At 44.2% G+C, this 21,746-nt stretch overlaps 1 protein-coding gene across 1 annotated transcript in view; it reads left to right on the top strand.

Annotated features, from left to right (window-relative positions):
• The first annotated feature begins 1,850 nt into the window (after window positions 1–1,850).
• ITGB5 (integrin subunit beta 5) overlaps window positions 1,851–21,746 on the top strand; it is a 97,473-nt gene continuing 77,577 nt past the window's right edge. Inside the window, exons 1-2 of the mRNA XM_077767629.1 lie at window positions 1,851–1,972; window positions 12,847–13,096. Of these exons, the coding sequence (XP_077623755.1) occupies window positions 1,936–1,972; window positions 12,847–13,096 (287 nt within the window). The 5' untranslated portion in view covers window positions 1,851–1,935. The remainder of the gene's footprint in view (window positions 1,973–12,846; window positions 13,097–21,746) is intronic.

The following is a 21,746-nucleotide window of genomic DNA, read 5'->3' as shown; positions in this document are numbered from 1 at the left end:
CCAGCTCTGGACAGCCAATTAGACCTCTGCTGCAGACAGCTCAGGACAGCAGACCTCTCCCTTCCCCCATCCCTGTGCTTTTGTGCTGCTTCGTTAGAATTCCTTCATCAGAGCCAAACTTGGCCATGTCGAACCCAGTTTGGGAAGCCTAGCTTTGAAATCCTGTATAATTTCAAGGATCATTACTTTAAGCTAGAATAATTATTTTTCTCACCTGTTCCACAGTGTCTGGAGCCACTTATACTTACAGTACCAGCCCTGAGGTTGACAGGCAAGATCCCAAGGGTTCAATATACAAAATTAAAAAAAAATTGAATTATAAAACAACAACAAAATCGTAGAGGCCCAGAACAACACATCTGGTTTTACTCCTATAAAAACACTGCAAATTCTTCTTGACTTCTTGGTTTTGAATCTTGTGAAGGCTCTAATAGACACTGAGTAGCCCTGGGGCATCCTAGAGCATGGTGGAGGGCGCATCCTCTGAGTGTCTGTGCTTCTGCCAGCAGTCTGGCTCCTAACACAGTGGTCAGGTCACTTGGATCATCTGAGGCTTTCTGACAAAATGTTACAGAGGGGAAGGGAAGAGATCAGCATTGTAACTCCTCCAGCTATTACAAGGATTATCTAGTCCAGCACTGACATTCGACCAGCTGGTGGAGGTGGTCTTATTTTTTACATCCGTCAGTGAGAGGGCGTGCCCTTACTGCAAAATGATGAATACTTATAAGTACCATATTTTATAACAGAGTATATTATTTAATTTTATTTAATGTTTAAAAATATTTACTTCTGAGAGAGAGAGAGAGACAGGGTGAGCAGGGGACGGTCAGAGAGAGAGGGAGATACAGAATCTGAAGCAAGCTCCCAGCTCTCAGCTACCTGTCAGCACAGAGCTCGATGCAGGGCTCGAACCCACGAACCATGAGATCATGACCTGAGCCGAAGTTGGATGCTTAACTGCCTGAGCCACCCAGGTGCCCCTATTATTTCATGTGTTTTGAATCCCAAAGCAGATATGCTTTTATTTTCTTATTTTTTTCCCTCAGTATAAATGTTTTGAACTGTTTTTCTGGTCTTTAGAGTTTTGAATGACTGTATATGGAGATGATATGCCATGTTTTTCTTACGGTTTGGGGATTTGGGTTTATAAGGTCATGCTATTCTAAATAACACTGCAAAATGTATCGTCTTATAAAGTTTCCCCTTCTGATTGATTTCTTGTGATAAATTCCTAGGAGTGGACCCCCGGGTCAAAGGGCACAGTGGTTCATTGCCATGTTGTCTAACAGAATGACTGTGTAATATACAGTGCCTGCACAGTAGATGAATGGAACTCATTAGAAGATGAGTTAAAAGTTAACTCTTAATTGCCTGAATGGCTACTTGTCCACTTATATAGCATCTTGTAAAATTTTTCAGTTGTGTAACTGACCATTTCAGTTACTTTCCTCTGGCTGATCATGTAGACACATGCATTTTTTTTTTTTCAGGAGAATTTTGACTATTATAAGAAACGTGAAATGAAACTGTTTTATTATGCTTTTACAGTTTACAAAGTGCTTTCATATCCAGCACATTAATTAACCCTTGTAATTCTCGGTGAGGCATATTGGAGTCTACGCTATCATTTTTACTGCTTTCAAACGATGAAAACGGAGTGTGGAGGGTTTCAGGTCTACTAGATGGTGATGGGTCTACGACCCGAGGTGCTCCGGAAAGACAGCCTGATCACCTTGCGCTCTCCTTCTCTGTTTCTGCACCTAGGACTTCGGCAGCCTGCGCTCTGTCATCTCCCGGTGTGACTTGGAAGCAAACCTGATCAGAAATGGCTGCGGAGGCGAGTTCGAGAGCCCAGCCAGCAGCACCCGGGTCCTACGGAACCTGCCCCTCAGCAGCAAGGGCTCCAGTCCCACGAGCTCGGATGTCATTCAGATGACACCCCAGGAGGTTGCCCTGAGCCTGCGGCCTGGTGAGTGCCCTCTGATGGGGCATATTAATGACAGGAAGCTCAGCCCGGGCAGGCTGAGAGCAGAGCCCATAGTGGGAAATGGCCAGGTGTGGCCCAGACTCCAGAAAGCAGAGTCCAAGGCCCCTGTGGATAGATGGGCATCTTTGCTGTTTTTTTAATTGCGTAAAATGTATATAACAGAAAATTCAACATGTTAGCCACTATAAAGTATATAGTTCAGTGGCATTAAGTACATTCATTCACCGTGTTGTCTAGGTAGCACCACCATCTGTTTCCAGAACTTTTCATTACCCCAGCCTGAAACTCTGTGCCCATTAAACATGAATTCTGGATTCTACCCCTGCTCTCACCCCTGGCAGCCACCACTCTAGGTACTACTCGAGGTGCCCCACATAAGTGGACTCATATGATATTTTTCCTCTTGTGTCGGGCTTGTTTTACTCAGAAAATGTCTACAGGGTTCATCCATATTGTAGCACGTGTCAGAATCTGCTTCCTTTTTAAGGCTGAATGAAATTCCATTGTACGTGTATGGTGCATTCTGTTTGTCCATTCATCCACCCGTGGACACTTGAGTTGCTTCTACTTTTTGGCTACTATAAATAATGTTACTGCATTTTATGGCAGGGTACTGGTAGGTTTACTCCCTAGTTAATGCAAGTTTCTCAGGACAGTGCTGCTTCCAGGAAAAAGTATGTTTTCTTGTCAGCAAATTCCATTTGAGTCCATGGCATTCTGAAGGGACAAACTTTCAGAGTAGAGGTGTTTTGTCTTATGACCCTAGAGCCCCTGCAAGCCCTAGAATTGATGATGTGAAGAAAGTAACAATTTTGCATACCTACTATGTGCCAAGTACTTGGGTGACTCTAAGGTAGATAATACCATAAAGAGAGACCTGCTCAAGGTCTCCCGCTTAGAAATGGTCTCTGAGTCAGCTCCAGGTTTGCAACTACAAAACTCCCGTTTTTTTCTAGTTTACCACTTTTGTTATATGTTATTCTACATAGTAGAATTGTTATGATGTCAAAGAGTGGATATGCACGTGTCTAAATTAGGGAAGTATCACATTATCCAGAGAAGATAGCTTATTTCCAAATTCCTTTGATTTTTAGTATTTTTTCTATTTCATTGGCAATAAGTATTTATAGAGGGTTTATATAGACCTCAGGGTTGCTTGGAGCCAGTGGCAAGAATCATGGATGTGGTTGACCATCCTGGGTTCTAGCTCTGGCTCTGTCCCTAGCTCAGAGGGCATGGGCAGGTTAGCCCACCTCTTAGCATCTCAAGGTCTTTGTCACCTTCATTTCTCACGGCCACATTCTGAGGCTTAAATGAGACTTTGTGTAAATATATTATAATTTTTTTGTTTATTTTTGAGAGAGAAAGCACAAGTGGGGCAGGGGCAGAGAGAGAGGGAGACACAGAATCTGAAGCAGGTTCCAAGCTCTGAGCTGTCAGCACAGAGCCCGACATGGGGTTCGAACCCACAAACTGTGAGATGATGACCTGAACGGATGTTGGCAGCTTAACTGACTGAGCCACCCCGGTGCTCCTAAATACATTTTAAAAAGTAAAAATTAGCATTATTTTCAAAGAGTAGTGGCCAACGGTGTAGATTCTGGAGTCGGTCAGGTCTGGGTTTGAATCGTGCTTCTCCGTGTATCAGAGATGGATTTAGCCCAGCACCACCATCATAAGTACTTACTTATGTTTGCTTTTGTTGCTGACATCCTATATTTAAGAATGTTTTTCTTTGCCTCTTGAATTGTCTTGGAAATAGGAACAAAAGAAGAGTGTATGTGGTCCTGCTACGTAGAGAGGCACAATCTACTAGATCACCAGGGATTAGTGTGGGGATTAGTTGAGGTTGCTATTTTTATAAGTCTACTGTAAGTGACACTTGGCCTTTTTGTTTGGTGAGGTACCGCACTGAGAGAGAGAAGGAAGGGGGCTCTTGTAGAGCTGGGTGAGGGGGCAGAGAATAGTCAGCTGAGGCTTAATGTGGGCAGCTATTTGGTGATGTGCTCTGGGTTAAAATAACTCATCTCTTTATGTGAAGACAGGCTCAGGGTCAGGGGCTGTGACCCAGAAGGGGGTGTAGGAATTGTGGTAGAGTATTAAGATATTAGAACATTGTGTAGGATAGGAGTGGCTAGCAGTTAATTTGAATGATGTGTCTTTTTTTATTTCATTATGCTATAAATGTAACTTAAAGGAAATTCTTGAAAAGTCCACTTTAATGCAATATTACTTTTCATTTTTACTAGATCCTTGTCTCTATTCTTGTGTTTATGTTTTTCATATATGTATAATGTATTTATAATCATGTGCTGTCCCCAGTAATTAACAAGGAACAAAATTCATACCTCCAAACGAGTTTATAGTTTCAGGGTCATCAACAAGGGAGGTTTTTAACTTACTTTTTTTCAACTCGTCATTTAGAATTGGTCTCAGAACCTGTGCTTTTCTAAGAAGTATTTTCCTTCACAGTGGCAAATGCTTGTTCCTCAGGGCAGATTTAGTTTAGGAAGGAGTTGGAAGTCACACAAAGCTGGAGACATTACAGGATTAATTCTCCTTAAAATCAGAGTTAAGGTATGACTCTGAGGCAGAGAGACCATTGTTTGATTTGACTTCTCAACTGGCTTTTCAGCACCTCCCAAAGAGGAGTTAAAGAAGTGAGTTGAGTGAAGGTAGCCTCCTTGGGCAAAGTTTTCTTGGCAGTATATTTATGCACAGCACTGATTTATGCACAAAACACAGTGTATGCTCAATTAAAGAAGAAAGGAGTCCGTCTTACTTTGATATGCTTGTTGATAGGACGCCAAGTCATCACATATTTAAGACATGTATTATTTTGCCTATTGAATTTGTCTTGGACATAAGAAACAAAAGGGTGTTTGGGGCCCTGCTGGACCTCCAGGGATTAGTGCTGAGATTAGTTGAGCCTGCTGATGTTAGCAGTCGGGGTAGAGTCTCATCTCCTGCTCAGCGTTAAGATACAGTTTCCGGTGTTGGAAATAAAAGGGAAAGCATGATCCTTTTTTTTTTTTTTTAAATACAAAATCATGATGTGGATGCTGCGGGTGAGCTCTGATTGTGTGTGTGGTGATGGAGAGCCCATTTCTGGGAGGTCAAGGTGATGGAGGGGCTGCCAAACTGTGAGGATGTTTGTCTGCAGAGATGAACACTTGGAGGAGATCTGATGAAAATATGAATTCCTAAAGGTCTAGAACCTTGTGACTATATTTCTCAAATATAGAAACACCTGAAGCCAATGAAGCCTCTTAAAATCTTGAAGATTTTAATATTTTTACAGAGAAGTACAGGCCGGCCCCAGATATTTCTTTATTTGGGGGAAGAAGAGAATGCTATGTTGCAGTCAGCAACATTCAGTTTACCAAGTGCATAGTTAACCTCAAGTTAATTACCCCCTGACTCTGGAGCAGCCCTTCAGATATAGTGGTTGGTTCCATTATTTATTTTTAAAAATGTTTTTTTTGTCTCTTCCCTCGCATAGATATTTGCTGAGTGAAGTGTAACCCTTTGCCAGCCTTATACCAGATTAATCGAAGGCAAGCCTTAGCATAATATAAGTATTGTTGTTCCAGGGGAAGCCTGGGGGAACAAAAGGAAAATTTTCCTCTCTTTAGAACTTTTCATTTTGTTTTACTTTTTTTAAAAGTTAAAATGTGATTCCCATACTGTAGAAGTCACCATTTTATTATCTTAGTTTTGTGTTTTTAAATAATCTTTTTAAAGTTTTTTAGTTTTTTAAGTAATCTGTACACCTAACATGGGGCTTGAATTCATGACCCCGAAATCAAGAGTTGCACACTCTTCTGAGTGAGCTGGCCAGATACCCCAAGTTACCATTTTAAAGTATACAATTCAGGGCGCCTGGGTGGCTCAGTCGGTTAAGCGTCTGACTTCAGCTCAGATCATGATCTCATGGTTTGTGGGTTCGAGCCCCACATCAGGCTCTGTGCTGATAGCTCAGAGCCTGGAGCCTGCTTCGGATTCTGTGTCTCCCTCCCTCTCTCTCTGCCCTTGCCCAGCTCATGCTCTGTCTCTCTCTCAAAAATAAAAAAATAAAAAAAGTATAAAGTATACACTTCGGTGGTTTGTAGTATATTTGCGCATTGTGCAGTCATCACCATAGTCTCGTTCCAGAATATGTTCCTCACCTCAAAAAGAAAACTTGTATGCATTAATGGTCCCACATTATCTTTTCCCTCCTTGCCATGTTCAGGTCCCAGCAACCACTAATCTACTTCCTATTTCGATGTTTTTCCTTATTCTGGACATTGTTCTCCCTTTTTTTTTATTATTATTATTTTGGAGAGAGAGGAAGAGTGTGAGTTGGGGAGAGGGGGCAGAGGGAGAGAGAGAGAGAATCCTAAGTAGGCTTCATGCTTAGCACTGAGTCTGATGCAGGGCTTGATCCCATGACCCTGGAATCACGACCTGAGCTGAAGTCAAGAGTGGGACACTCAACCGAGTCACCCAGGTGTCCTTATTCTGGACATTATATATAAATCATAGGGTATATGGCTTTTTATGTCTGGCTCCTTTTACTTTGCAAAATATCTTCAAGATTCATTGATGTTGTAGCATTTATCAAGACTTCTTTCCTTTTTTATGGCCAGATAATATTCCATTTGTCTTTACAGATATACCACATTTTAGCTGAATACTGGGGCTGATTTCACTTTGGGGCAATCATGACTAATGCTACTGTAAAAATTCATGCACAAGTTTTTGTTTGGACATGTGTTTTCAATCATCTTGAGTACATCGCTAGGAGTAGAACCGCTAGGTCATATGGTAAATTCTATGTTTAACTTTTTGAGGAACTGCCAACCTTTAAGCAAGAGTTTGTGTAAACACAGGATCATGTTTTCCATTTTGTTTCCAGTCCTGGAAACTGTATGTAAGGATAACAATCTTAAAAAATTCTTAACAAAGGACATAAACTTTGGAATAAAGGTTATTGAAATGGTGAATAAAAGGCCAGAGGTAGTTTTGAAGCACGGGGGCAGTTAGAAAGGATTTACTTAAGTCATTATTTGCCTCAATCTTTTAGCTCATGCACCAGTAGTTTGTTTTTCATGTGTTTTATTTTGAAGTAGTTTTAGGCTCACAAGAAGTTGCAAAAGTAATAGAGTTCTAATATACCCTTCCCAGCTTTCCCTGATAACATGTTACATAAACAAATTATGTTACTAAAACTAGGAAATTGACATTGGTACAGCACTGTTAACTAAAATCCAGGTGATTGGTTGCTTTTGAGATGGGTTTCCTACCAGCCCTTGTGTGTGATTTTTCCCTTCTCCTCCCAGGTTCTGCTTTGGGAATGCCAGTTACTTGGTTTGTGTATTGCTTCTGCCACCCAGGATGACAGAGCACATACTTTATTAAAAAGATTAAGAAAGATTTGATGGTTCAGAGCCTGGAGGTTGGGTATAGATGGAATGTTTGTGCCTTCCCTCCAATGTTTACTTATTTTTATTTTTAAGTTTTTTATTTATTTTGAGAGAGAGAGAGAGAGAGAGAGAGAGAGATCGAGATCGAGATCATGAGCAGGGGAGAAACAGAGAGAAAGAAAGAGAATCCCAACCAGATTCTGCACCGTCAGCACAGAGCCCAATGGCGAGGCTTAAACTCCTGAATCGTGAGATCATGACCTGATCCAAAACCAAGAGACAGACTCTTAACCAACTGAGCCACCCAGGTGCCCTGCCTCCCAACATTTGTAAATTGAAATCCTAATCCCCAGTGTGATGGTATCAGGAGGTGTAGGGTCTTTGGGAAGTGATTAAATCATGAGGGTGGAGCCCTCATGAATGGGATTAGTGCTTTGAATTTATAAAAGACCCCAGAAGGCTCCCTGTCCCTTCTGCCACGTGAGGACTCAGCAAGAAGTCAGCAGTCTACAACCCAGAAGAGGATTCTCACCGGAACTCAACCATGCTGGCCTGCTGATCTTAGACTTGGAGGCTTCAGGACTGTGAGAGAGAAATTTCTGTTGCTTATAAGCCACTCAATCTATGGTACTCATTAGAATAGCCCAAATGGACCAAGACAAAGGTTATTTTCAAGGACGCTAGCAATTCCAAGCCCTAATGCTCAGGGTTAGACACTGTAGAGGCCAACTGTGTCTTCATGTGGTTCCTTCCTGGGTTCTGTCTGTCAATAGTCAGAATTCTGGGGTGAGGAGTGGGGTGCCTTACAGCACACCAGCCTTGTCCTCGACCAGGAAGCAATCTTTGGCTCCACATCCGGATTTAATTCTGGGATGCTAATTACCTTTGGCTACAGTACACAGAAGAGCCAGATGAGAGTCCTGAGGTGTGCACCTGGGCCCTAATTCCCTGTAGGTCTTCTTTGTGACACACCTGATTTTAAGGTGTCCCTTCTTTCTTTCGATTTTTGGCACAGAAGGGTATTTCTGGGGAATCAAAAACTACTTACATTTATTTGGGGATGGCACGCGTCTCTGTCGGTTGGAACACTGCTTTGTGTGAATGTTTGCACAAAAATCGATCTTCAACGCACCAGGCATTCTTGGCGGGATCCCCACCTTCACCGTCCCCACTTTTTATTGAAGGGAAAGCAGAGAGAAGGCACACTGCGAAAGTAGGTTTCAAGCGGATGGTTGATACTTGACTACGGTGGGGAAGCCTGAGAGAGAGGCGGGCATTATGGGCAAAGTACAGCTGGGGCTGGGAGCTTTGGCAGTAGGCTAAACCAGGACAGGAGAGGGCCTGCTTGCAGGGCAGGTGCTCGGTGCTCGGCTGTTTTGTGGGGTGTGCTTTGTCCCATTCGTTTGATCCTGCTGCTGGTGAAGTGGGGGTTCTGTGAAATGGGCCCAGAGAGGAGGGGTAAAGCCACAGGGACTAATGAGCCTGTAGTGGTCTGACTGGAGTGAGGTGGGGGGGGGGGCATGTGGGCTGGAAGGGTGTCACCAGAAGCAGGTGTTGACCGAGCACCCTAGGTGAAGGTGGGAAGGGCTCTGCGCGCTGCCAGATGCATGAGGTGCTGAGTCTCTGGTGGTGCAGAGCTGTGTGGCTGGATGTATTGCCGGAGTGTCTCTGAGTTTGCGTGGTTCTGGAAGTGTGCCCAAAGATGGAAAATGGGCCCTCAGCATTCTCTCTGCATGTGGCAATGGCATCGCCTTCAGTCTGCTGACCTCACAGGCCTTGCTTGTGGGGAAGCTCATACACAGCTGCTTAACTCCCCCGCTTAGCACTCCTGCTGAGAATTGGTCCAGGAATGTCCGTCCCTCCAGAACCTGCTGACGGGACATCCCATTATTGCCAAGGCCCCCTCAGGAGTTTGTGGCATTTAAAATCAGGTATAGCGGGGCACCTGGGTGACTCAGTCAGTTACACATCTGACTTTGGTTCAGGTCATCATCTCACTGTTCATGAGTTTGAGCCCCATGTCGGGTTCTGTGCTGATAGCTCGGAGCCTGGAGCCTGCTTCATATTCTGTGTCTCCCTCTCTCTCTGCCCCTTCCCTACTCACATTCTGTCTGTCTGTCTGTCTCCCCCTCTAAAAAATGAATAAACGATAAAATAGATAGATAGATAGATAGATAGATAGATAAATCAATAAAACAGGTATAGTTGAGGTAGCAGTAAACCCTCATTCCAAATGCTAGTAATACTACCTTCTTTCTTATACCCTTCAGGTTTTGGAAGACTGGGAGAAATACTTCTTTTTAACATTTGCAGCTCCCCCTATGTGCGCTTTTTTTTTAGTAATCAGTTTCCCTTAGAATATGATGCCAAGAGATTTCTCACTTCAGAGTGGATACTTGCTTAGCGCGTGCGCACACACACACGTGTATAGCATACCGTGTTTCCCCTTTTGCATCTGGAAAAGGTGCAGTTCAATTTAATACCCAAGGCTAGAGCCATTCACACTTAAATTTCTGGCAGAATTTTCTATCTCCCTTTTTATCTGGAGAAAGTTTCTTTAATAACTGACTTTTGGGGGGCGAAATTTTCCTTGTGTAGAAGCATTTGTGTGGTGTTAGGATACATTGTCTCCTTTGGTCCCCACAGTAATTAACATCATCTCATTTTACTGATCCAGGAACTGAGGAGCAAATTTAGAGGAGCCTGAAGTCTCCCAGGTTCTGGGTGACAGGGTCTAGATTTCAACTGAGCTCTCCTTCTCCAAACCTGGTGCTCTCTTCTGTCCCACAAGTGCCTCCCCAAGTCCAAGCCTGTTCTCCACTCTCTGGTCCTAAAGTGCTCACCTGCTTGTTACTCATAATCCACAAAAAGGTAGAAGTGGATTCGGGATAAAAGAAGATGTAGTTGGGAACTTGGGAGGAAGGACACAGGTAGATAGAAAATGTAGAAGATTCTGCTAAGAGGTCATGGGATTGGACAGAGAAGACATGAGTATAGGCTCTGCCCATTTGGGTCTGTGGTCTGCCCACACAAAGACAAAGGAGGTTGTCCCTTCCCACAAAGTCTCTTCCTTCCTGCCCCTTCCCCACTGTGATGTGGCATCCAGGTCTGGGAGAAGCTCAGAGCAGGGACCTGCTCTGTCTGCCTGATGGGAGCCAGAGGCAGACATTACAGCAATCCAGAATTCAGTCTGCAAGAAGTCTCCAACATTCCTTGGCTTGAGTCAGACTCTGATGGTTTTTAAAAATAGGCTCCTATCAACAGACAATCCAGACTGCATCCGTCTTGTGGAGGCTAGGATGGGACACGCAAAGACAAGTCCCGGGAAGCAGGCTCAGTGCTGTCACTCAGGAAAAATATAGTAATTATAATAATTATACTTCATTTGTGCAGGCCATTGCTGCTTACCAAACACTGCTCTCCAAACGAGCGCTTTATAGGCTTAATCAGTGCTGTGCTGTTGTTATTTCCATTGTGGATCTAAGGACACTGAGGCTTAGGTTGTTCCCCTAGTTGAGGGACAGAGCTGGAACTTGGACTGAAATCTTTTGGTCATCTGAATCTTCAGGTCTAGTTAATGCAGTGTGCCTTGTCTCGGGTGGGAGGAGAAGAAGGAGCCCGTGGGGTTGGGGTCCCTTCCCTCCGAGTTCAAGAAGGCTTCAGCTTGCTGGTTGTCAGCTTGAGATGGGAGACTAGCTTCTCTGAGAGGTGCCCGCCAGCCTCAGGGGTGGACCCTGTGGGCAAGAGAGGCCAGCCTCACTGTGCTCTTCTGAATACATGAGTGTGTCTGGATTTCAAATGCGTGTGCACAGCAATCCTACCCAGAGAGTTCAAGTACATCTTGGTGCCTCTGAAAAACTAATAAGCTCAAAGGCAGATAGAATTACTTGGTATGATTGCCTCTTGAAGTCGTTCTAAATGATGTGTTTTTAGAGCCTGTGAAATGATTTAGGATGATTATCCTGGCATGGGTCCTCTGGTTGCTATGCTGACTTGGGCCTTTCTGTAAACCCTGGGAGGTGACATTGCAGAGGCCACACGTCCCAGAACTGGCTTTTCTCTTTGTTCATTTTCTCTGAATTAATTCCTCTTTCCTCTGTCTCTGACTCTTATTTTAGAACCAAGAATTATTTTCTTATAGCTGGTAGACAAATCTAATAGTGTTTCCTTCCTTCCTTCCTTCCTTCCTTTTATTCCCCTTCAGTTTGATGGTGCTAACATTTTAGACTCTGTCTTCCTGTATTTATACATGTAATTTTTTTCTTTTTATTTGAGAGAGAGCAAGTGTGAGAGAGCACATGAATGGGGTAGAGGGACAGAGGGAGAGACAGAGACTCTCAAGCAGGCTGTATGCTCATAGCAGAGCCCAGCAAGGGGCTTGATCCCACAACTCTGGGATTGTGACCTGAGCTGAAGTCAAGAGTTGGATGTTCAACCAACTGAGCCACCCTGGTGCCCCTGTACATATAATTTCTAATGATAACAATTTGTGTCTGTGATATCCCAAAATGTCAAATATGCCCAAGAACTAAATATGTTGCCTATAAATGGCTAGGGAAGTAGAAATAGGAGACATATGGCAAAAGCAAATATGTTTTTGCCCTTTGGGTCTATTTTAAGTGACTATATGTCCTCACTCTCCCTTGCCTTATACCTCTCTCTCTTCCCGCTCAGTTCTTTTTTTTTTTTTTTTAATTTTTAAGTCTTTATTTACTTTTGAGAAAGAGAAAGACAGAGTGTGAGTAGGGGAGGGGGAGAAAGAGAGGGAAACACAGAATCTGAAGCAGGCTCCAGGCTCTGAGCTGTCAGCACAGAGCCCAGTGCAGGGCTTGAACTCACTAAATGACCCAAGCGAAGTCAGAGGCTTAACCAACTGAGCCACCCAGGTGCCCCTCTTCCCCCTCAGTTCTTACTCATGCCTATACCTCCTTTTGTTTATTTCTTCCCTGTTTTCTATTTCATGCACATCTTGACAGTCTCCTACTAGCCACATTCCCACCTTAGCCTTTCCTTTCCATGAAGTTGGTGCATGGTTGGTGGGTTACTCTCACCTAATCTGTGTCCATGGAATTGTCTGGTCTATTATCCACCAACCGGCCAAAAGTCTTTTTAGTTGACAAAACAGAACACCACTGGGGAGACTAGTTGTTAAGGAGTTTCCTTAAAACTGCCAAGCCAAGTGTTTGGAAGGAGAACCTGAACTTCACCCTCAACACCATATTCCCTTCAGTTACTCTACTTCCAAGAAAAATATTATTATTATTATTTCTTCTTCCTCCTCCTCCCCCTCCTCCTCTTCTTCTTCTTCTTCAGAAAAATATTTATTTTGAGAGGCATGTGGTCACTAAAGAAAAGTAAGAGGGGGACCAGCTTTGGAAGTGAAATCCATCCCTTCAGCCCCCAGCGAGTTGGATGACCTCTAATTACATGGTCTCTCTGTTGGCACAGGTGACAAGACGACCTTCCAGCTACAAGTTCGACAGGTGGAGGATTACCCTGTGGACTTGTACTACCTGATGGACCTCTCCCTGTCCATGAAGGATGACTTGGACAGCATCCGAAACCTGGGCACCAAGCTCGCTGAGGAGATGAGGAAGCTCACCAGCAACTTCCGGTTGGGGTTTGGGTCTTTTGTAGACAAGAACATCTCCCCTTTCTCCTACACAGCGCCGAGGTACCAGACCAATCCATGCATTGGGTGAGTGACCAGTCGTCCTTCTGTTGGGTGTTTAAGTGTGGGGGGAGTGGGGTACCAGGAAAACTTAGCCCAAAGGACTAGGGAAGGCATATTGGGGGAGGGGCAGGCTTCAGTGTTTAATCTGATCAATGATGACCCAGTTCTGTCCCCCCATCTATGTGTGAAGACATGAATTGTTGCAAGGCTGTGGGAAGGCATAATGATCATAGCTTATTTGCTTTCCTGCCGGTCTGACATAGCACTGTTCTCTACATTGAGAGATTTTATTTATTTTTATTTATCTATTTATTTATTTTTAAATTTACATCTAAGTTAGTTAGCATATAGGGCAACAATGATTTCAGGAGTAGATTTCTTAATGCCCCTTACCCATTTAGCCCCCCTCCGCCCACCCGGCACAACCCCTCTACAGGGGTTCCCTCTAGATCCTCTATTTTTTCTCTATATTTAAGAGTCTCTTATGTTTTGTTCACCTCTCTGTTTTTATATTATTTTTGCTTCCTTTCCCTGATGTTCATCTGTTTTGTATCTTAAATTCTTCATATGAGTGAAGTCATACGATATTTGTCTTTCTCTGACTGACTAATTTTGCTTAGCATAATACCCTCGAGTTCCATCCACATAGTTGCAAACAGCAAGATTTCATTCTTTTCGATTGCTGAGTAATACTCCATTGTGTGTGTGTGTGTGTGTGTGTGTGTGTGTGTGTGTGTGTGTGTAATATATACACGTGTATATACACACACACCACATCTTCTTTATCCATTCATCCATCAGTGGACATTTTGGCTCTTAACATACTTTGGCTGTTGTCAATAGTGCTGCTATAAACATTGGGGTGCATGTGCTGCTTTGAAACAGCACACCTATATCCCTTGGATACATACCTAGTAGTACAATTGCTGGGTCATAGGGTAGTTCTATTTTTAATTTTTTTGAGGAACCTCTGTACCATTTTCCAGAGTGGCTGTACCAGTTTGCATTCCCACCAGGAGTGCAAAAGAGATCCTCTTTCTTTGCATCCTCGCCAACATCTGTTAATGTTAGCCATTCTGACAGGTGTGAGGTGGTACTTTTCATTGTGGTTTTGATTTGTATTTCTCAGATGGTGAGTGATGTTGAGCATTTTTTCACGTGTCTGTTGGCCACCTGGATGCCTTCTTTGGAGAAGTGTCTCCCATTTCTTCACTGGATTATTTGTTTTTTGGGTGTTGAGTTTGATAAGTTCTTTATACGTTTTGGATACTAACCCTTTATCTGATATGTCTATTTGCAAATATCTTCTCCCATTCCGTTGGTTGCCTTTTAGTTTTGCTGATCATTTCCTTTGCTGGGTAGAAGCTTTGTATTTTGATGAGGTACCAATAGTTCATTTTTGCTTTTGTTTCCCTTGCCTCCAGAGATGTGTTGAGTAAGAAGTTGCTGCAGCCAAGGTCAAAGAGGTTTTTGCCTGCTTTCTTCTCGAGCATTTTGATGGCTTTCTCTCATGTTTAGGTATTTAATCCATTTTGAGTTCATTTTGTGTATGGNGAGTAAGAAGTTGCTGCAGCCAAGGTCAAAGAGGTTTTTGCCTGCTTTTTTCTCAAGGACTTTGATGACTTCCTGTCTTACATTTAAGCCTTTCATCCATTTTGAGTTTATTTTTGTGTATGGTGTAAGGAAGTGGTCCAGGTTCATTTTTCTGCATGTTGCTGTCCAGTTTTCCCAGCACCATTTGCTGAAAAGACTGTCTTTTTATTCCATTGGATATTCTTTCCGTCTTTGTCAAAGATTCGTTGGACATACGTTTGTGGGTCCATTTCTGGGTTCTCTGTTCCATTGATCTCAGTGTCTGTTTTTGGGCCATATTTATTTATTTTTAAGTTTATTTATTCATTTTGAGAGAGACATAGACAGCGTAAGTGGGGGAGGGGCAGAGAAAGAGGGAGAGAGACAGAATCCCAAGCAGGCTCTGTGCTGCCAGCGCAGAGCCCAACGTGGGGCTGAAACTCACAAAATTGAGATCATGACCTGAGCCAAAACCAAGAGTCAGATGCTAATCTGACTGAGCCACCCAGGTGTCCCTCTACATTGAGTGATTTTATACAGTGTCCTTAGGAAGTGAACACCCAGGTGTTCAGGGAGGGAGCAGGCAGAACAGTGTAAACGTTCCTCTCGCTTGGGGTGACTGAGGTGCTTGGGGATAAGTGAATTCAAAATCTGTCCCTGTTATGTAAATATAACTTACCTTGACAACATGAAATGGAAATTCTGGGTTTTAAAGTTGTGATTTTTTTTTTCTCCGACGTAAGTCAAGTACTTGAATTGGAAAATATTTGACAGATTATCAGAGAGCAGGAACTTCTAACTGCTACAACAAACAGATCCAAAAGAATGTCGTGATAGGAGTTTACCTCCTGCTCAGCTAAATCCAGTGGACGCTTCCCTTCCACACAGTGACTCAAGGACCCCTGCTCTGCCCACCCTGTACTCCTTCGTCTTCTACATGTGGCTGTTCGGGTCGTTGTGCCCGGACGGTTGCTCCTAGGAAGAGCTTATGGGCCGGGACTGAGTAGACTTTGCCACTTCTGCTTCTGCACTTTATCAGACGGAATGGAGTTCTAGCAAGGAGGCTGGAAACTAGTTCAGTTGTGCTCAGGAAGAAGAGGAAACGGGATTGGTGGACAGGACTCCACCATGGTATGTGTGTGTGGGAGGTGGAGGGTCACAGTCTCTAGCTTCCCTAAGGCAACCTCTACAAGGTAGGTTTGTTTCCTTTCTAGTCTTGTGAGTATTCCGTAAATGTCAGGATGATGTGGCAGGATTAGGAGTGGTAACTTGCAAGTTTTTCTTTCTCATCCACACATCCAACTTTAGTTAGACTTTGGGATGTACGGCCCCAGAATAGTTACTGCATAAGAAAATAGCTAAGACTGAGGATCTTACCAAGTATCAGGCACTACACTAAGTGCCTCGCACCATGTGGGTTATCTCATTCAAGTCTGATGGCAATCTTTTGAGGTCTCTGAGATAGACGTGAACCATACCTTAAACTGAGGTTTAGAATAAACCACTAACCCAAGATTACACAACTCGTAAGGGGTAGACTTGTTGCCAGACAAACTAGTTTTAGAGTCTGCATTCCCATTAATACAGTGCTTGCTTTTTCCCCATCCAGATCACACGACCGTACAGAGGCTTTACCTGAGTCTGAGGACTAAGGCCCGTCCCAAACCACCCTGTCCCTCAAGGCGCTTGCCGAAGGGCAATGTTAGGTGATGCAGCAGTAACATAGTCCCCAAATCGCAGCAGCTCAGCACCATCAGAGTGTATTTCTTGCTTGTACAAACTCTAATGAGGGCTGAACCGGTTTCCATGGTGACTCAGATCTAGGTACTTCCACCCTGTGGTGGCATTTTTAGTTCTTGGGTTACTTGACTGCCCCTGGGGGGAAGTGAGCTCTTCCTAAGCCCCTGAACCTGCCTAACTCCCCAGTGCGTCTTCCGCAGCCTCAGTAGCTCCCAGGCTTGGGCTGGGCTGGGTGGTCAGGACGATGTGTTTATGCGGGTAATGTCTGTTCTCTGTTTCCTCATCCTCTGTACACTCTCCTAGAAGCTTCCTTAAGTGTTCCCCAGGGGCTGGGAACTGACACAAAGGTGGGGAAGACAATGAATAAGTGAAAAGTTTAAATACAAAAGCAAGAGGCCTAGGTGTCATCATTTGCTGGGTTTAGCTTCCTCCTGGCCACAAGTGGCCGCTGGCATTACTATTACTTTGGTCCCATCTCCAAGGCCCTTTCAGCTGAGTCTCCGTGCCCGTGATCTGTTGCTGGGTTTTGCCTCTTACCAGGTACAACAGCATCTTAACCAAAGCCTTTTTCAATTTATCCCTGATAGTGATTCTGTCCACTTCTTTTCGTCTCTGCCCTCTGATTGGGCCCTGTCTCCGGACACACAGGGTGTGTCTCCACAGTCACTTCCCAAGGACCATCCACTCACTGTGAGATGTGCTAGATTGGCAGCCGGGAGTGGATGGAGGGGACTGGCTCTGGGAACTCAGCATTCAGATATTCCAGGTTATTACACACCACTTATCTCGAAGGCCTGGAAGGCAGACCCACCTGTAGATAGTAAAAGTCTTGGCAGTGAGCACAGGCTCACTGAAAGACGTGCAAGGCAGGAAATCTAGTGAAGAATGGGAGTTTGGAAGGAAACAGCAGGGCTGAGTCACGCAAATCTCTCTTCTCTAAGCTGGGCACCCCATCGGGGAGTCACCCTGGGGCTCAGCGAGCAGGCTGAGGTTGATCTCCCCACGGCGAGGCAGCAGAATGCGTGTGGTGTCCCACGTCCCGGAGATGCCTGCTGTTCCTGAGGAGAGCAGCGAACGGTGGCTGTCCTTCTGCCTGATCCAGCCTGTGTGTGCTTTGTTAGAAGATTTGACCAAGAATAGCCAGGATTTTCCAGGTTTTCTAGGACAGTGGGCGGGTCTGTTGGAGCTGGGCTTGTACCACATGCTCGGCCGCCACTGTCCCTACCGCACTCTGTTGTCACACAGCTAGCCCGCCTCGTTTGTTTGCCTTTCATCCCCGGCCCGGTGCTGGCTGCCTGTGGTCCTCGTCTATTCTTTTCCTTCAGCCAGTGCGCAGAGGAAAATCATGGGGTTTTCCTCAAGCTCCAGTGGCACCTTCAGTTGGACTTTTCTCCCCTGAGGGAGTGAGAACAGCAGCCCCCAGGAAGTTTTGGGAAGATAGAATCAGAAGGAGTAACTTAATCACCTATGCAGGACACCTCAGAGAAGAGAGCTGGTTTTTCATGGGGCCTTTCCTGAGATTTGTTCCTCTTCCTGCTCCAGATGTTTCTGCCAAAGGATCAAAAATCCCAGACTCCTCCCTTTCTATCTTAAAATGTGCTAGAAATGCCAGGACTAGGGTAAGTAGTAGCAGGGCTGCCATAATCAGAAAAAAGAAAGAGTATAATTTAATCATCAGATTAAAGATCTGTTTACTTCTTATTTTAAGTAACAGGAAGAGTGTCACAGGGAAAGTCACACGGGATATACTGATAGAGGATTTGAAGGATTAATGCTGCATGTTACCCTGGTCCTGAATACATTTTCTTTTGCTAAAGGTATTGGGCTGTTGTTGAAATACATGTCATGTCTCATTTATAGGTGGGACCTAAAAAGGCCAAACTCCTAAAAACACAGTTGACTGGTGGTTGCTGGGAGGTGGGGAGGAACAGGGAGACATTGGTTAAAAGGTACAAACTTTCAGTTATTTAAAAAATTTTTTTTAATGTTTGTTTATTTTTGTGGAAGAGAGAATGTGTGTGAGCAGGGGAGAGACAGGGAGACACAGAATCTAAAGCAGGCTCCAGGCTCTGAACTGTCAGCACAGAGCCTGACATGGCGCTCGAACTCACGAACTGCGAGATCATGACCTGAGCCGAAGTCGGACGCTTAACTGACTGAGCCACCCAGGTGCCCCTAAACTTCCAGTTATAAGATGAATATGTTCTGGGAATGTCATGTACACAACATGGTGACGCTAGTTAACAATACTATACTTGGAACATACTCTTGTATACGTGGTAGAGAGTAGATCTTAAATATGTTCGCACCACACACAACAAAATGGAAATATACATGCAAATATCTGTGCAAATGAGCTGACACATTTCACCCTTTATCGTTTATGTTTGTTCTTACCCTTCCAGTATTTCTTCCAAGGGGTCATAGTAGTCCTTCATCACCTTGATGGTGTTCTTTCATTGTCTTCTGGCATGTCTTGTGACTGATGAGAAGTCTGCTGTCTGTCTAATGGTTTTCCTTCTCTCTGGTGACTTTTAATATTTTCCTGTGCTTTTCATATTCTATAATGATATGCATTTCAATGTGTCTAGATTGGATTTACTTTTATTTACATTGCTCAGACTCTGGTCTGCTTGTTTAACTGGAGAATACATCTTTATTCTTGAAAATTCTCAGACATTTTCTCTTTGATTCCTCTATCCTCTTCATTTCTTTTTTTAAAAAAAAAAGTATATTATTTTTGGGGCGCCTGGGTGGCTTAGTCGGTTAAGCCTCCGACTTTCGCTTAGGTCACGATCTTGCGGTTCGTGGGTTCGAGCCCTGCGTCGGGTTCTGTGCTGACTGCCATCTCAGAGCCTGGAGCCTGTTTCAGTCTGTGACTCCCTCTCTCTCTGACCCTCCCCTGCTCACGCTGTCTCTCTCTCCTAGAAATAAATAAAAACACTGAGAAAAAAAAATTTTTTTTAAAAATATATTATTTCTGAGAGAGTGTGTGCATGTGCATGCAAGTTGAGGAGGGGAGAGACTAGGGGAGAGAGGATCCCAAGCAGGCTTCACACTGTCAGCCCAGAGCCCGACCTGGGACTTGAGCCCACAAGCCATGAGATCATGACCCGAGCCAAAATCAAGAGTCGGACGCTTAACTGACTGAGCCACCCAGGCACAACTCTCCTCTTCATTTTCTAATGCTAATTTCCCTAATAAGAAATTTCCTTTAGTTTACCGTTTTATTTTTTCGTTTAGTCCATATGCTGAAGTTTCATTTTTGAATTTCACTGACTGTATTTTATTTGGTTCTTTTCCAAATTTCTGTCTTTTATTCTGTTTTGTTGTTTGTTTTCAGAGCCTTCTGACTTTTTTTCCTTCTAATAATATCCTGTTCTGGCTTTTGGTATCTACTCTTTCCTCTCCTGCAGTGTTTTACATATTCTTGTGTTACAGTGCCTCAGATCATTCTGTTGTCTCTGTTTCCTGAACTGCACATCATTCAGTGTGTTGTGTTTGTGGACATTCCTTCATGGTGGTTTGTTTCTCACGGGGTCCATATTGTCATCAGCGCCTCTGCATTCGAGGTGGTTTACTGGGTGAGGATCACATCCCCAGGCGTCCTGACATCCCTGTGTCCTTGTAGGGTGGGTATGTGTTTGCCAGGATCCTTCAGGTTTCGATGGGACTGGTTTTCCTATTTCATTTCTCCTTTGGGGGTTCCTTTGCCATAAAGTAGTGAATTCTGACTTGCTCAGGCCTGGAGTTAACAATTTTTATGGGTGATTCATCTTGCTCTTGGCCCAGAATGAATCTTCCTTGCTTCTTTCCCAGGCTAGTAGCTGGAATTTGTATCCTTGATTCTGGTGACAGGGCAGCTCTTTGTAGAGCTCAGCTTTATGCAGAGAGCCCTGTTCCTGTGCTTCATCTGTCCCTGTTAGGATTGTGCCCCTGGCCCTTAGGACCTCTGTCAGGTCCTGCACATCCGGGAGCTCTTTGGCATGAGCTCTTGCTCCAGACCCACCTCATCGTGTAAGTTTACTCATTTGTTGAACGATTTTTTTCCCCTTCATTTCCGGCAGCTGGGATTTCCCTGTTAAGCTTTAACATTTACATATGAGCATTTTGAAAAATTATGTTATCCAGCAATTCTGTGTTAAAAAAAATTTTTTTTGAGACAGAGAGAGACAGAGCATGAGTGGGGGAGGGGCAGAGAAAGAGGGAGACACAGAATCTGACGCAGGCTCTAGGCTCTGAGCTGTGAGCACAGAACCCGATGCGGGGCTCGAACCCTCGAACCGTGAGATCATGAACTGAGCTGAAGTCGGACGCTTAACGACTGACCTAGCCAGGCGCCCCTAGCAGTTCTGTGTTTAGAATAAGAGGGGTGCTCTTTCCAGTCAGCTTGTCCCACAATATTGTCCTGAAGCCATAGACTGTTTTTGGGATTTGCGTGGGTTCTTGTGTCTTCAAACTGGAATCACTTTTCATACATACACGCTCCCCCAGGCAACTTAAGCATACATATTTTATTTACCTTCTTGGTTATAAGCCTTGATGTAGTAACTCCTTGTACATGGCCCTAAATGGGGCTTTACAGACAGACACTGGATGGGGGTTGGAGCATTTCCTGTTGTTAGACCCCCAAACACCCAGACCTTCAGCTCACTCAGACAGTTCTGCCAGAGGTTAAATTAAAAAACTAGTCACAAGGGGCATGGTATTTTAGTGACTGCGGGACATTCAACAAGATCTGTGTGACAAAGCTGTTTCCCTCCAAGAGGTGACCGATTTGGTTGTTGTTAGTTCTCCGCCATGAAGGCGTCTCTCTGGCAAACACATTTTCTAGTTCCTGATTATTTAATAGCAGTTCTCCAGGTAAAAATATATCTACTTTATGTTGTTAGCAGGAATGAAAGGGGAAAGGTAAAAAATGCCAAGCTAATTTTGGTGAGCTTCTCACGGCTCCTCTGGCTTCCTCACTGAACAGCAATTACCATTCTTTTCCTCTCCTCCCTCTCCACAGCCCACTCGGTCAACTGTGACAGCAGTCACATTCCCGAAGTCCTGGGTGGTGGACCAGAACCACAGGGAGGTGGAGCGGCTTGGAGGAAGGCAAAGTTTGTGTGTTTCCTCCTGCACCTGTGCATTTGTCAAATAGCCACCGATAGGACCTCTGCTCGTTTCCTTCTTCTCGCCCGGAATGTAATTTCCATGACCTTTTCTTCATGGAGAAACGAGATGTGAATAAAAGCTTTGAGTGGCCTGGGTCATATATAGAAGTCTGTCCTGTCCAAGCACACGGTATAGGTGAAGTCCAAGGAAGAAGGAGGGAGTGAAACCAAGAGAAGGCAGATGGAGGAAGCCTGCAGTTCTG

This window comes from Crocuta crocuta, unplaced genomic scaffold (assembly GCF_008692635.1).
Source record: "Crocuta crocuta isolate KB4526 unplaced genomic scaffold, BGI_CrCroc_1.0 scaffold45, whole genome shotgun sequence".
NCBI classification, from domain to species: Eukaryota; Metazoa; Chordata; class Mammalia; order Carnivora; family Hyaenidae; genus Crocuta; species Crocuta crocuta.
The sequence above is the reverse complement of the archived record's forward strand: the minus strand, read 5'-3'. Positions and strand labels throughout refer to the sequence as shown.